Source organism: Tenebrio molitor, chromosome 7 (assembly GCF_963966145.1).
Source record: "Tenebrio molitor chromosome 7, icTenMoli1.1, whole genome shotgun sequence".
NCBI lineage: Eukaryota > Metazoa > Arthropoda > Insecta > Coleoptera > Tenebrionidae > Tenebrio > Tenebrio molitor.
Genome location: NC_091052.1, coordinates 10,000,001 through 10,013,392, shown reverse-complemented (window position 1 = coordinate 10,013,392; position 13,392 = coordinate 10,000,001). Strand labels below are relative to the sequence as shown.

General features: G+C 38.7%; 1 protein-coding gene across 1 annotated transcript in view; it reads left to right on the top strand.

The window, feature by feature from the left end:
• futsch overlaps positions 1–13,392 on the top strand; it is a 34,292-nt gene that overhangs the window by 13,510 nt on the left and 7,390 nt on the right. Inside the window, exons 2-5 of the mRNA XM_069053405.1 lie at positions 3,902–4,000; positions 7,047–7,219; positions 7,276–7,839; positions 7,888–13,392. The exon at positions 7,888–13,392 is cut by the window's right edge and continues 5,224 nt beyond it. Of these exons, the coding sequence (XP_068909506.1) occupies positions 3,902–4,000; positions 7,047–7,219; positions 7,276–7,839; positions 7,888–13,392 (6,341 nt within the window). The remainder of the gene's footprint in view (positions 1–3,901; positions 4,001–7,046; positions 7,220–7,275; positions 7,840–7,887) is intronic.

The following is a 13,392-nucleotide window of genomic DNA, read 5'->3' as shown; positions in this document are numbered from 1 at the left end:
CTAAGCGAATTAGGGGATTTTCGCACTCTCCGAACTTTTGTCAAACTTTGTTCCTTCCTAGCAACAGAATTATTAATTTCGTTTTTTTGCCTGGACGCAGCCAACCCAAATAGAGATCATTATTGGATTACGACTAAAAAATTCGAGGCTTTTTGCTTGTGTTGTCAAGTTTAATGCGGTTTTTCCGCTCCGGTGAGCCACACGGAATTTATGAACATAACGCGTCATGTTCATTCCTGCGGAGTAATAATTAATGTTGAGGCAGCTGTTCGTACCATCGTGATATTGCGGCCGAATGTGTGGCTTAAGGTTGTGAACTAAGTTTTCCGGACTAACCCCGGATTATTGGATGTATGCATAGCTGGTGGAAGCACACAGCAAATTTCCGGAAATGTTGCATCGTTCGGTATTCACCCCCGAATTAATACATTCGCACCACTCCCGATAACCCGAGGGTGGAGTCTCCACACGTCTCAATTCCTATTTTTACCAAAGCCAAACTAGTGATACATTTTTTATGAAGCTTGTCTAGACTGAATCGACTTTAAATGGAAACCGTTGAAATTTAATACATCACTCTAATAATAACATTGAACACACTTTGTGTATTTTTTTTTGTGGTGTTAAGAACAGCCTGTGTGCAGTGAAATCATCGTAGTCAAATAAAAACTCCTTTTGTCAAGCTCGAGGTATTACTTTCCGTGCTTTACATTCTTAATGGGCTCGAGAAGATTTGTTCCTCTTAGAATTTACAGTTGGTTAAAATTATACGAGATGAGAAAGTTTCGAGACTTTGTTGGTGAATTTTACACTAGTTCGGTGGTGAAATAACTGTCAAATTCTACCCCTTGTATCGAACGAAATGTGTGGCCGAGGTCAATAGCGTAATACCAGTGTACCAATAGTTTTAAAGGTCAACTAGCAGGGTCACGACATTGCACCACTTTAGTGTGATTACGTGAAACAAATAAAATTGGACCATCTGCAGTGGGGTAGATTGTCTCAGTGCTGATGAATTTTTTCCAATCGAGCCCAATTAACGATAACTGCTTTTAACGGTCTGGTTTAATGCAGGCTTGATGGGTCGTGTGTGTTGAGTGAAGTAGTTTAATTCAATTCCGAGATAAAATAAAATGGTGAATTTTTGATGGATGGTTTCGGGGCAAGTTTAGCTTAAAAAAAGTAATGCCATTAATCAAAGGATCCCGAAAAAAGTAATTTCGGTCTTGATGGCGTACTTTACTGGGGCGGATCCACCTGATGAAATTTTATAAAACTGTAGCCACTCTGTTCCAGTAATAATATTCAATTAAAATCTTGTAGAACTTCAATTAACTAATCCCCAGTACTGGCAATCATGTAGTTAATTAATAAACGCTATACAGCTACTTGCCCCAAGGGTTGCAAAATTCGCTACCTCAAGTCTGCACTACAACAGCTTAAACTGCTGCTGTCGAACGGAAATTCCTCCACTTCTGATAATTACTTTTCGCGGTTTTACAGCAACAGCAGAAAATAAAAGTTTTTGTGGGGTTTTTCAACCGAACGCACGGACAAAGGATGCCACAAAAATATATTAATACAAATTTGTTTTCACTAGTAGATGTCGATAAGGACGAGAGTAGTAAAATCCAAATTTGAATATTTTTCTGGATTTTGGCTGTGCGCAAACTCCTTTTTGTCGACGTCCAATCAATACATTTGCAGTGTTTTTGATGAATTTGTAATTTAATTTGTGGCCAAAATAATAAATACACTATTTTTAGAAGTAAAACAATTTCCCATACAACGTAATTATTTGGAAAAGGTGTAACTGTAATTTGGAGAGTTAATCGATTATCAGTTTTAATAATAAATGGCGTGTCAAGGCTGTCGAAGTGTCCACATCGCCAGGAAAAGTTTGTGATTGTTGGAAACTCATCAGTTTTTCCAATTTAATGAGTCCAGATGAACGGCGTGGATAAGAGTTATGGGGTCAAGTGTTGAAGCGAAAATGCACCGTGACAGCAATTTGTTGATAGAAAATAATGAGAATTGTGGCCTCCAAGAACTTAGCACAGATGTACACGACCGATATATTTTCCAATAAGGCGGAAAGTTTGAAATATTTTCCCTTTGAGAACTCGTTCTAACCGCGGCAATTTTTCTTCATCCATTGTAATGGTGACGATAAAATCTCAATTATTCTTCGAGGACAATCTCTGGATTCGTATTGGATCGACGAGTCCGTCCTCCACTTCATTTTGTCTGAGAAAATATTTAACAACAGTTAAGAGAAAACATTTTTCTTGGTGAAATCGATATCTCCAAAGCGGACATATTAATAGCGTCTTGTAAATAAGGTCGGGGATATCAATTTCTTTTATTGAAAACCGTACGTTACGATGACAGCCGACAAATAACCAAAAAACAAGCTTTCCTTCAGGAACGCGTTCACTTTATTAGAATTTATCGAAATTGTGCGTGTCTGTGTGTATTCTGGTTATTCATTGTGTCGAGGAAAGCGAGAATAAATATTTGATGTCGATGTGTAATGGAGAAGTTAATAAATTACATCTCCCGATCCCTGCTTTTAAATGTTTCATGGACTCTTTTCAATTGGATCCCGACGAAACCCTCCCGAGGAAAGTGAGGAAAAAGTACGTCAATTACGCCGCTTCTACCTGTTTTACATGAATACATTTCAATTATTTTATCAAGCAAGAATTTGTCGCAAAATGGCGACGCTCTCGAACAAGATGTCCGCGCAATTTGGCCCAAAATCGAATTATTCGCAGCACTAATGGCGAGCGTGATTGCGAATTTGCATATTAGTAGAATACTAATGTAGATTTAATGAAATTCCATATGTTATTTATCTGCAAGGCTATCCTTGCTAATCTCAAGGTGTAGCCACTAGTCCTATCACGAATGCTACAAGAAGTATCGATTTAATCCACTTAATAGCCTTCTGGAACAACCTAAAAATTATTGTACATCCCTGTGTTGCTACAATTCTCCGGGCTGTAAGCTCCACCTCGATAGACTCGTTACATCACCTGGAAGAAAATTATCACTCTATCGTAACACCCCACAAGGTTTCATAAAATTTTATGAAATCTAAAGGTTTTACACGAGGTAAACATAAAAAAATTTATCGCCTGCGGAACAGTACGAGGGTACACTGCATATTTATTTTCAATTTATACAAAACCAGATTTTGGGGCAAATGTAATAATCAAACCCTTGCATTTTGAAAGTTCCAAGTGTTATCGCTGTAATAGAACGGCTTTCACGACCGTTATTCAAAATGGTGCTTCCGAGAACCCAGCCAAATATGATACTGAAGAGAAAAAATGTGGTAATTGTAAGAGTGAATAATGAGGAGAACTGTGGAGAGTTAGATTTTTGTGGATTGCTGGGAGAAAAAAACATGGCCTAGACGTTCCATCAATCTCGGTGTTTTGATCTTTGTTTTCTTTAAGCCAACATACATAATATTTCCGCATCAAATGTTAGGGTTCAAAGTCGAAGAAGGACGAGCTATCTGGGGCAATAAAAACAAACAGTGCTTCCTTTTACCATAAAGGATTTTACAGCGGGGCAGGAAAATGTTTTGTTACTGTCACACGCAGCTACCTTTGTCCGATCCCGAAAGAATTCCGAATGGAAAACATTTAGATTGGCGCGGTGTACTTAAATTTGATTAGGCTGGATTTAATTAAAGTCCAATGGAGGCGTTCACACAATAATCAAGATGTTGCTGCAGGTTTAGGAAAAATTAGAGAGTGTTATTGTAAATTTATGAGGATCGTTAAGCGCCGAAGCAATTAGATGCGGCTTTTAAACGGGAATTTTATAATGTAGACCGGCGAATTCCACCCTAGACGTCAATTTAGTGGCATTATATTTCTTGTTTCAGGATTACTGTCTTGGGACGTAAACGACTGCCTCGTCGATCTGGCAAAGGAGTTGGCTATAATAACCGAACAGGCTCTCGAAGGAGAGGAAGCCAGATATGGTAAGCAACAAGCACCCTAAATTGCAGCCTAAGTGCCGCATAAAGCACCCCAAATCACACATTTTTTGACATTCATGCACCTCTCCTTATACATTATTTACGGCCATTAAACGTAGTTTTCGAATTTATAAAACGGAGGAAGAGATATACAGACTCGGTCTTCCATAACTTCGACCAACTTGGAAATTCTTGCTCGTTTTATCTGGAAGTTCTGCTCGAAAAAACTTTCCGATACTGCAATGACTCTTTCGGCGGATCCGAGAGTGGCGCTAATGTTTCGGAAGATCTTATTAACTTCCAGAAATTTAATAATCATTAACGGGTTTTAATTAGACAGTTTTGGATTAATGCAGGTCTCATCTGATGTTTAGTCGAGCGCTCGCAAATTCCTCCTAAATACTTTAATACCCACCATTCCGTAAAACTGACACCATGACAGATTTAAGGGTGGCGAATCAAACGAGTTAAATACCATGCATAAATGAAAGGGTTGTTGGGTCGAAATTGTAGGGGTTCGAGTGTAGCCCAGATTCGAGGATTATACAGTTTTTAAGATGAGTTTCGGTGGAGTTTTGCTTCGTTGGTGTTTACTTTTTGCCTCAGCTGCAGAAAGTTTTGTTTTCTTACTCGAAGCAACACTAAATCCTTCCTCCACGCTACCGAAAGCTGAAAAGGATCAAATATTAGTGAGGAGAGTCAACAAACCCGGCGAGCATGCGAGTTTTTCATTTTGCCTAAAACAAATGTCAGGTCGTAACAAAAGACGGGAGTAATGGAGTATCTGAAAGTTTCTCCCTTTTGATCCGTGCCACTTCTTCCTGTGCGCATCCCGGAAGCCGGTTCTGTTTCATTAAGTCATAATTACGGCGAAACTGTCGCGTTTGTCGTTCGTTACGTTTCACAGTGAATAACTTCCAGAAGTCTGAGTTAACTCACGATCTATAACGTCAGCAGCAATTTGTATTGTGCTCGTTTCTTCGAGTGGTCCTCTCTTATCTTTTACGGCTTTTCTTGTTTCGAAGCGTCGAAACCTGCCATTGTAGCGTTCCAGAGTAATCTACCGGGATGTGATAAGAACTGTATTGTTAGCCATTTGGAGCCTGTGTCAAATGAAACTTCCGCCACATGGACTTCTTCGATTCTTTTTCCTGCAAGCTTTGTTAGGTGATTAACTGTTTTCGAGAAAATCTACGCCTCCAAGAATCAACCATTTTCACAGCTATCGATCGGAAGACGTGCTTTTGTGAATTTCCACCATAAAGACATCTGCAGTTATATTTTTATCGCTACATAAAACAAAACTGTAAATGGGATTGTGTTAATTGTGTTATCACCAGAACACGAATATAAACGATTTATCGCTGCGCCTACTTTTTTTAACGCAAGCCTCAGATGTCCGAAACTGTCTCTTTTCCCACAAAATTGAAAGTTGTTATTTCCCCAGGCTCCTGTTTAACCAAAACAAAAATGGGAAAACTTCCTTATAAAATATGTACACTAAACGTGACCCGGTGCCAAATTATCGTAAACAGATACTCACCGAGGCGAAATTTGTTGACAAAATGTTATCTTTTGGGAAAATTTAGTTGCACGGCCCCAGGAAATTGAGTGGTCAAGGCAATATTTCAGTAATCATGTTTCCTTTTACTGATGAAGCAAGCAGTATCTATATTTAACCAAAGAAGAAATAAAATTGCTCTGATTCACGAAGAACAAAAAATCTTTAGGTACCTTGCTCGGGAGCTACCGTAATAACAAAATCTAGAGCAAAAAACTTACAATCGTTGCTACAAGATATTGCTAAAATGATTGAAGATTTTAAAAAATGTGATTTTAAAGAAGGAATTGAAGAAGACAAAGAGCCCGAGCGACAAATGTATTTATGATACTGGGTTATAACTTCTAACTACAAAAAAAAATTGTTAATTAGGAATCTTTACAAAAAAAACTAGAAGATAAATAGTAAACTTCAAATTGACGAAAAAATTAGTAGAGAGAAAGGATAATAAAAGTTTGTGAAAAAGAAACCATGACTGATGACGCTACAGCTGAAATTGAAAAGTCCGGTGAAAGATACTGAAAGGCAGAAGAAAAAATTGAAAGAAAAGAAAGTGCACTATTCATTGAAGGAAAAGATAAGTCAGCTCCTGAAGAACAGTTAAAAGCTAAGGAAATAGCTATAGAAATGGTCAGCAAAGAAGATATAGAGATATCAGAAAAAGAGACAATTGTTGAAGATGTTCATTTAAAGATCGGGTTGCGGAAGAAACAGTGCAGGATATCTGTAGCTAACAGTAAAGAATCAGTAAAAGTACATGATGTTAAATTGCTCTTTTAAAAGATACTGCACAACCGAAACCAAAAATATAAAATTATCTGATATTGAACATGTGGCTCCAATAAAGGTATAGGAAATTAAAAAAGATAAGCAAGATTTTAAGGACACAGCTGATACAACTCCAGATAAAACAAAATAAAACCAACAGAACAAATCGCAACAAATATATGAAAAAAGTATCAAAGGTTAAGTAGAATTCCCAAAAGAAGAAAATATAATGGATCAAAGTCAGTGGGTTTTTGAAGACAATGCTACAGAAATTGTTGAGAAAATGGAAGATGTTGAAAAGCTTACGGCCGAAGTAAAAGTTCCTGTCGAGAAGCTGCTTCCTAAGAGGCCGTAAGTAGTGAGCAAGTAAAAGAGAGTAAAAAAAATTGTTGAAACGAGATTAAACGAGAATGGATTTAAGCACTTCCCCAGGCTCCTGTTTAATCAAAACAAAAATGAGAAAACTTCATTATAAAATGTACGATAAACGTGACCCGCTGGTAAATAGATGCTCACTGAGGCGCAATTTGTTGACAAGATGTTATCTTGTGGGAAAATTTAGTTAGTACGGTAGCAGGAAATTGAACGGTGCAAGCACTAAAACAATATTGCTGCAATCGTCGTTGTCATGTTCCGGTGTATTGAGAGAATTGCAGTTTACGTAAATCCCCAGAATAAAAATAATAAGTCCCAGTATTGATTGGGTGACCTTGTTTACAGGCGAGCGCCTCATCCAGTTCGCATCAGAAAACCTGGTGACGGAAATTCTGATCCATCCGGTGGTGAGCACGTTGGCGCAATGCGTGAGAAATCTGCTAAGCAGTTTCACACGACATCGCCACATTATCCACGCCGGGTACACATTTGCAAACAACGGTTCTTGGGTATTACAGGTAGTACTCCAAAAGTGGTCGAAATGGAGAGAGTGTTTGAATTATGTGGTTTTCAGGACGGTACTTTTTCTTTGGCCGACTTTTCGGAAGCTTTCCAGGAGATCGAGGTCCTGCGTGTGATCAGAGCCTACGAGAATGGCATCTCTCTGGACATCCACTGTGCCCCAGAAGGTGATTGGACCCGTTTGCCTAAAGAGCCATTCACGAAGAGTTGTAAAGTTCGCGTGAATCCTAATGACGTCCTTACGGCAGGATCGCCATCCATCAGCAGCTTTATTAACTATTTAGAGCCGTTTCTTATTCCGGCTGAATTAGAGAATATTTTAGAGAGTTCGGATGTAGTCGGTAACATTCGATTTTCCCGGCCCACTTTGTACGTGTTTCCTGGAGGACAAGGCGACGCCGCCTTGTTCGGCATCAACGGCTTCAACATGCTCCTGGATGGAGGCTTTTCGAGGAAGGCCTGCTTCTGGGACTTCGTCAGACATCTCGACAGACTAGATGCTGTCTTACTCACGAGACTGAATAATAGTAACGTAAACGGTATTAGTGCTGTTCTGCGAAGAAAGAGACAGAATGCTGTTTACCCCCAAATCGGCCACTTCTTCTGCAACATACAGGTAAACCTGTCTTCTCTTTTCTCACTAGATCTAAACTCTGCTTCGTAGGAAAGAAAAGCCATCCTTAGTCCAGACGGTGATAAAGACAAAGATCCTCTTCTGATAAACTTATTGGATGAAGGTCAAGAAATAGTGTCTAACTTGAGACAGCTGAGCCTCATTCCTCAGGTCTGCTATCGTGATTCCGAGCCCATCAATTTATACCATAAAGTAGGTCACGGTACTTTAGATATGTACGTTTTAAGTCCTGCCAAAGACTCAAAAGAAGTCAGAGAGTTCCTACAAAAGTGGAACAACAATGACCAAAAATTGTTTGCCAATCAGAAAACTAGCAAAGATTTCGTCTTTCCTCTTCAAAATCTCGCCTCGGTCTGTGCACTTTTGGTGTGGCAACCGGCGAATCCAGAAGACACCATCACGAGAATTTTGTTCCCGGGAAGTAGTCCACAGAATAAAATCTTCGAAGGTTTAGACAGAATCAAGAGCTTAGAGTTTATCAAACATCCCGTGTGTTCAGAAAAGTCACTAGCCCCAACCACCATCATCAAGACCAAGCAGTCGATGCTTGAAAAGATAATCCAACCTGAAAAGAAAATACCAGTCGACAACAAGAAAGAAAAAACCCCGAAACCACAAACTGACAATATTATGGAAACTGAAATGAAGAACGGCGAAGTGAACGGAGTGCAGCCTGAAAAGGTGGCTCCTGTAAAGAAATCGGACTCCACTGAAAGTGAGAAGAGCATTTCTAAACCTAAGAAGATAATCGAGAACGGTGAAAAACCTAGACCGAAACCCAGAACTGAACTTAGACCTAAAGCTCGCAGCGATTCACAACAGAGGAAAGTTAAGACTGCTGAGAAGAAACCATCACCGACGACTCCTAAGAAACAAGTCAATGGAGAACCCAGAATGAAACCTAAAGCTTCCCCGACTGCGACTCCGGCAAAGAGCGCGAAAGATGCCAACAACCGAAAGGTGGTAGAGTCAAAGATAAAAGCAGCCCCAAAGAAAGAACCAGCAAAACCAATTGTCGAAAAGAAAGAAGTCAAAACGGAACGCAAACCGATCTCTAGAAGACCGAAAGACATTTCCAAACTGTCTGGGAGTCCCGCGAAGAAAGTGAACGGCGTCCAGAAACCTGACAGTATATCTAGAAGAGGTAAATTAGATAAAGAAGGAACTACGGATTCCAGTACTGTCAGTACTCCGTCCGCGGACCAGGACAGCATCCTCAAGAAAGACATATCAAAATTGACCACTGATGAAATCCAGAATCTCAAAGCACAAGAACTGGCGGACTTGAAAGAAGAACAGGAGGCGGTCAAAGAAATCGAAGCAGTCTTCCGGAAAGGAGAGCTTCACGAGGACAAGCCTTCTGATTTCCGCAAAATCAAGGACTTGTCTATCGACGATAAGTTAGAAAATGAGGAGTATTTGATTATTGAGAAGACTGAAATCGAACAAGACTTAGGTAATGAAACTAATAAAGAGGAAGAAACGCAGAAGATCGCTCGCGACAGTGAAGAATCGGAGAAGCAGAGGAAACTGAGCGGAGAGATGCCAAGCAAAGAAACTGCAGTTGAAGACAAACGCACGGAAATTCAAGATGAAGTTCAGAAAATCATAACTTCCGCTACGGATATTGTCAAGTCAAAGGATGAAGTCGTAGAAGCTTCGAAAGAAGTTTCTGTGAACAGTCCTGAAGATAAGATGGATGTTTCGACGGATAAAAAAGATATTGACAATGAAATAAAAGAAATTGCTCAAGAATCGCAACCTGATGAGAAAGGTTCAGCTAATATTGAATCCGGTGCTACAACAACTGCACCGACTCTACCGGAAGACGAGAGGATGCCACTTGATGAGATTAAAGAGGACAATGGAGACCAAATAATTGAAGAAAAGCATGTCAAAGAAGACACTAAAGAGAAAGATGTGCCAGTGATCCAGTTACCACCGAAGACGTTTGAAAATATTACAAAATTGCCTCCTGTTGTTGGTATTAGATTAGACAAACAGTCGCATATTAGGGATATTGTGAAGACACCAGATGAAGTTGCTGATTTGCCGGTGCATGAAGAAGTCGACTATGAATATCCGACTCCGACGGAGATCAAACAGGAACCGGAAGAATTGAAGAAAGAAGAAAAAGAAAAGGTTGATGTGAAAGAAGAGAAGGAAATTGAAACACAAACAAAGGTTGATTCTCAAGTTGATAAGACAAAAGTGGTTGTCGGAGATGACAAGAAAGTGAAGGATGAAGTGGTTGAAAAGATCGATAATGTAGAAGTGACAGAAAAGGCTGTAGATACAGGAAAGACTGATGTAGATGTTAAAGAGGAAGAAATGAAAGTTAAAACTAAAGTAGAAGAAGAAAAGGAGACTGAACAAGTAAAGACGGAGGAAACTATTAGAAAAGAATCTGTGAAAGAGGTCACTGAAGAAGTCAAAACTGTGATATCAGAAGACTTACATAAAAAGGAACTATCAAAGTCGCCATACGAAGAAAAGGATAGAGATGAACACGAAGTAGAAAAACAAAAAGAAGAACTTAAAGATGTTGCCCAAGTGGAAACGAAGAAAGATGACAAAGATGTTAAAGATCAACAAGAAATAGGAAAGAAAGAACAAGAAGTAAAAGATATTCAGTTGCCTGAAACAATAAAAGACGACAAGCAAGTTGTCGAAGCAGGAGATGAGGTGGAAATGAAGAAGGAAGAAGTACATGAGACTAAATTACCTCCTCCGATTGAAGCTGTGGAAGATCAAAAAGAGGTAATTAAAGAAGAAAAGAAAGATTCTGCTAAAAAAGAGGAGATTGCAACGGAGGTTAAAGATGCTGTAGTTGAAAAAATGCCAGACGAACCAGTTAAACCTGACGAAAGTGCAGTAGTTTCTAAATTAGAGGAAGAAATAAAGGCAGAGATTGAAAACGATGTTCATGAGGTAGAGAAAGAAGTGAAGGGAAAAGAAGATCAAGACAAAAAGGAAGAAGTAGTAGAAAAATCAGAGACTGAAGTAAAAGAGAAAGACGACCTCAAACCGAAAGACATCGAAGATGAAAAATTAGAGAGTTTGAAGGAAAAACTACCTGATGTTCCAAAAGACGAGGTTATCATCGAAAAACCAGCCGAAAAAGTTCCCGAGAGTATCGAAGAACAAATAAAAGAAGACGTGACTACAATAAAGAAAATAGACGAGAAACTTCAGCACCTCAAAGACGATACGAAAAAAGTAGAGGAAACAGATGGTAAGAAAGTGGAGGAACAAATTATCCAACCGGGAAAAGAAGACGTGGAACTTGTAAAAGAAGATGTTGCCACTATTCAGAAAATTAACGAGAAACTAGAAAAACTTAAAGAAGATGTAGAAGAAGAACACATCAAAGCCATCAGTGAAGTTGTAACTCACAAGGCTGAAGAGCCTCAACATGCAGAACCGGTCATCATTACAACTGATTCGCTTCCTGAATCTCCTGTAGTAGATGAGAGACAAATTGACGATAAAATGGAATTGGGTCGAAAGTCGCCTAAAGAAAGAGAGGAAGACGTTATTAAGATAGTTGCCAGTGTTGCAGAAGTGTTAAAATCGGATGCACCGTTGGAAGAGTTTGAGGGGAAAATTCCTTTCACTATACCGTACAAGAGTTATACAACAGAATTGAGAGAAACACACATAACTACAGTGGAATCTCCGGTAACTGATGAAAATAAAACAATAAAATCGGTCGCTGAGCCAGTTTGTCCAAAAGCAAGCAGTATCTATTTAATCGAAGAAGAAAGAAAAATTGCTCCTATCCATGAAGAACAAGAAGTGTCAGAAAGTAAGATAAGCAAAATGATGAAAGAATCGAACGAGTTAATGCAAGCTACTTCCAAAATGATTCACGAAATCAAGCAAACACAACCAAAAGCTGACTCAATTGCTGAAGAAACTATCAAGGAGGAACAAGATGCTGATTCGGGGACTGTTCACAGAATGTTAGTAACTACTTCTAGTGAAGATGGTGGTGAAGAAATTGAAATATGTCCACCTGGAACTATTACGTTTTCTAGAAGTTCTGAAAGTTCGGGACGTTCTTCTCCAGATCTTCAATCTCAAAAGTTCTCACAAAAATCTTCAATAGCAGATACTTGCTCGGAAGCTACCGTCATAACAAAATCTATGGCAAAAGAGTTACAATCGTCGTTACAGGACACTGCTGACAAGATTGAAGATTCTCAAAAACGTGATCTGAAAGACGAAATTAAAGAAGTTAAAGACTCTGAGCCTGTGATCGAGAAATCTGTTTGTGATACTGAAAAGATAACAGAAAAAGGTGATATTGTTAATCAGGAATCTTTAGAAAAAACTGTAGAAGATAAAGTTGTAAAAGAAGTTAGTGAACCTCACGTCGATGAAAAAATTAGTGAAGAGAAACAATCTTCTATAAAATCCAGCGAGGAAGCTCTAAAAGAAGATGTAACAAAAATCGATGAAAAAGAATTTGAATCGAAGACGGAAAAGATGATTGATGATGCCACAACGGACACTGAAAAGCCTAAAAAAGAAGTTGAAGATATCGAAGTTGCATCAACAAAGGTAGAAGAAAAAGTTGAAGCAAAAGAAACTGCAATATCAGAGGATAAGAAAGAAAAGGATAAGTCTGCTCCTGAAGTTGCATCAACAAAGGTAGAAGAAAAAGTTGAAGTAAAAGAAACTGCAATATCAGAGGATAAGAAAGAAAAGGATAAGTCTGCTCCTGAAGTTGCATCAACAAAGGTAGAAGAAAAAGTTGAAGCAAAAGAAACTGCAATATCAGATGATAAGAAAGAAAAGGATAAGACTGCTCCTGAGGTTGCATCAACAAAGGTAGAAGAAAAAGTTGAAGCAAAAGAAACTGCAATATCAGATGATAAGAAAGAAAAGGATAAGACTGCTCCTGAAGTTGCATCAACAAAGGTAGAAGAAAAAGTTGAAGCAAAAGAAACTGTAATATCAGAGGATAAGAAAGAAAAGGATAAGTCTGCTCCTGAAGTAGCATCAACAAAGGTAGAAGAAAAAGTTGAAGCAAAAGAAACTACAGTATCAGAGGACAAGAAAGAAAAGGATAAGTCTGGTCCTGAAGTTCAGCCCAAAGCTGAGGAAATCGTTGTAGAAACAATCAGCAAAGAAGATATTGAGGCACCAGAAAAAAAAGCAATTGTTGAAGATGTTCAGGATGTCGTTACAAACGATCAAATTAGAATAAAAGTGGAAGAAACTGCAAAAGAACCAGTGCAAGAGATAGTTGAAGCTACAGGAAAAGAACCGGTTGAAGCACCACGGGATTCTAAAGATGTTGTTGAAAAAGATATTGCAGAACCAAAACCAAAAGAAGTATTAAAAGATAAAACTATTGCTATAGAAGATGTTAAGGGGACTGATATTAAAGATACGGCTCCGATAAAAACAGGGGAAGCTGAAAAAGATAAGGACGATGTCAAGGACACAGCTGATAAAGAAATTACAAAAGAAATAGCTGGAGAAAAGAAAAAAGTTTTAGAGAGCTTTTCTGAAGATGATGTAAAA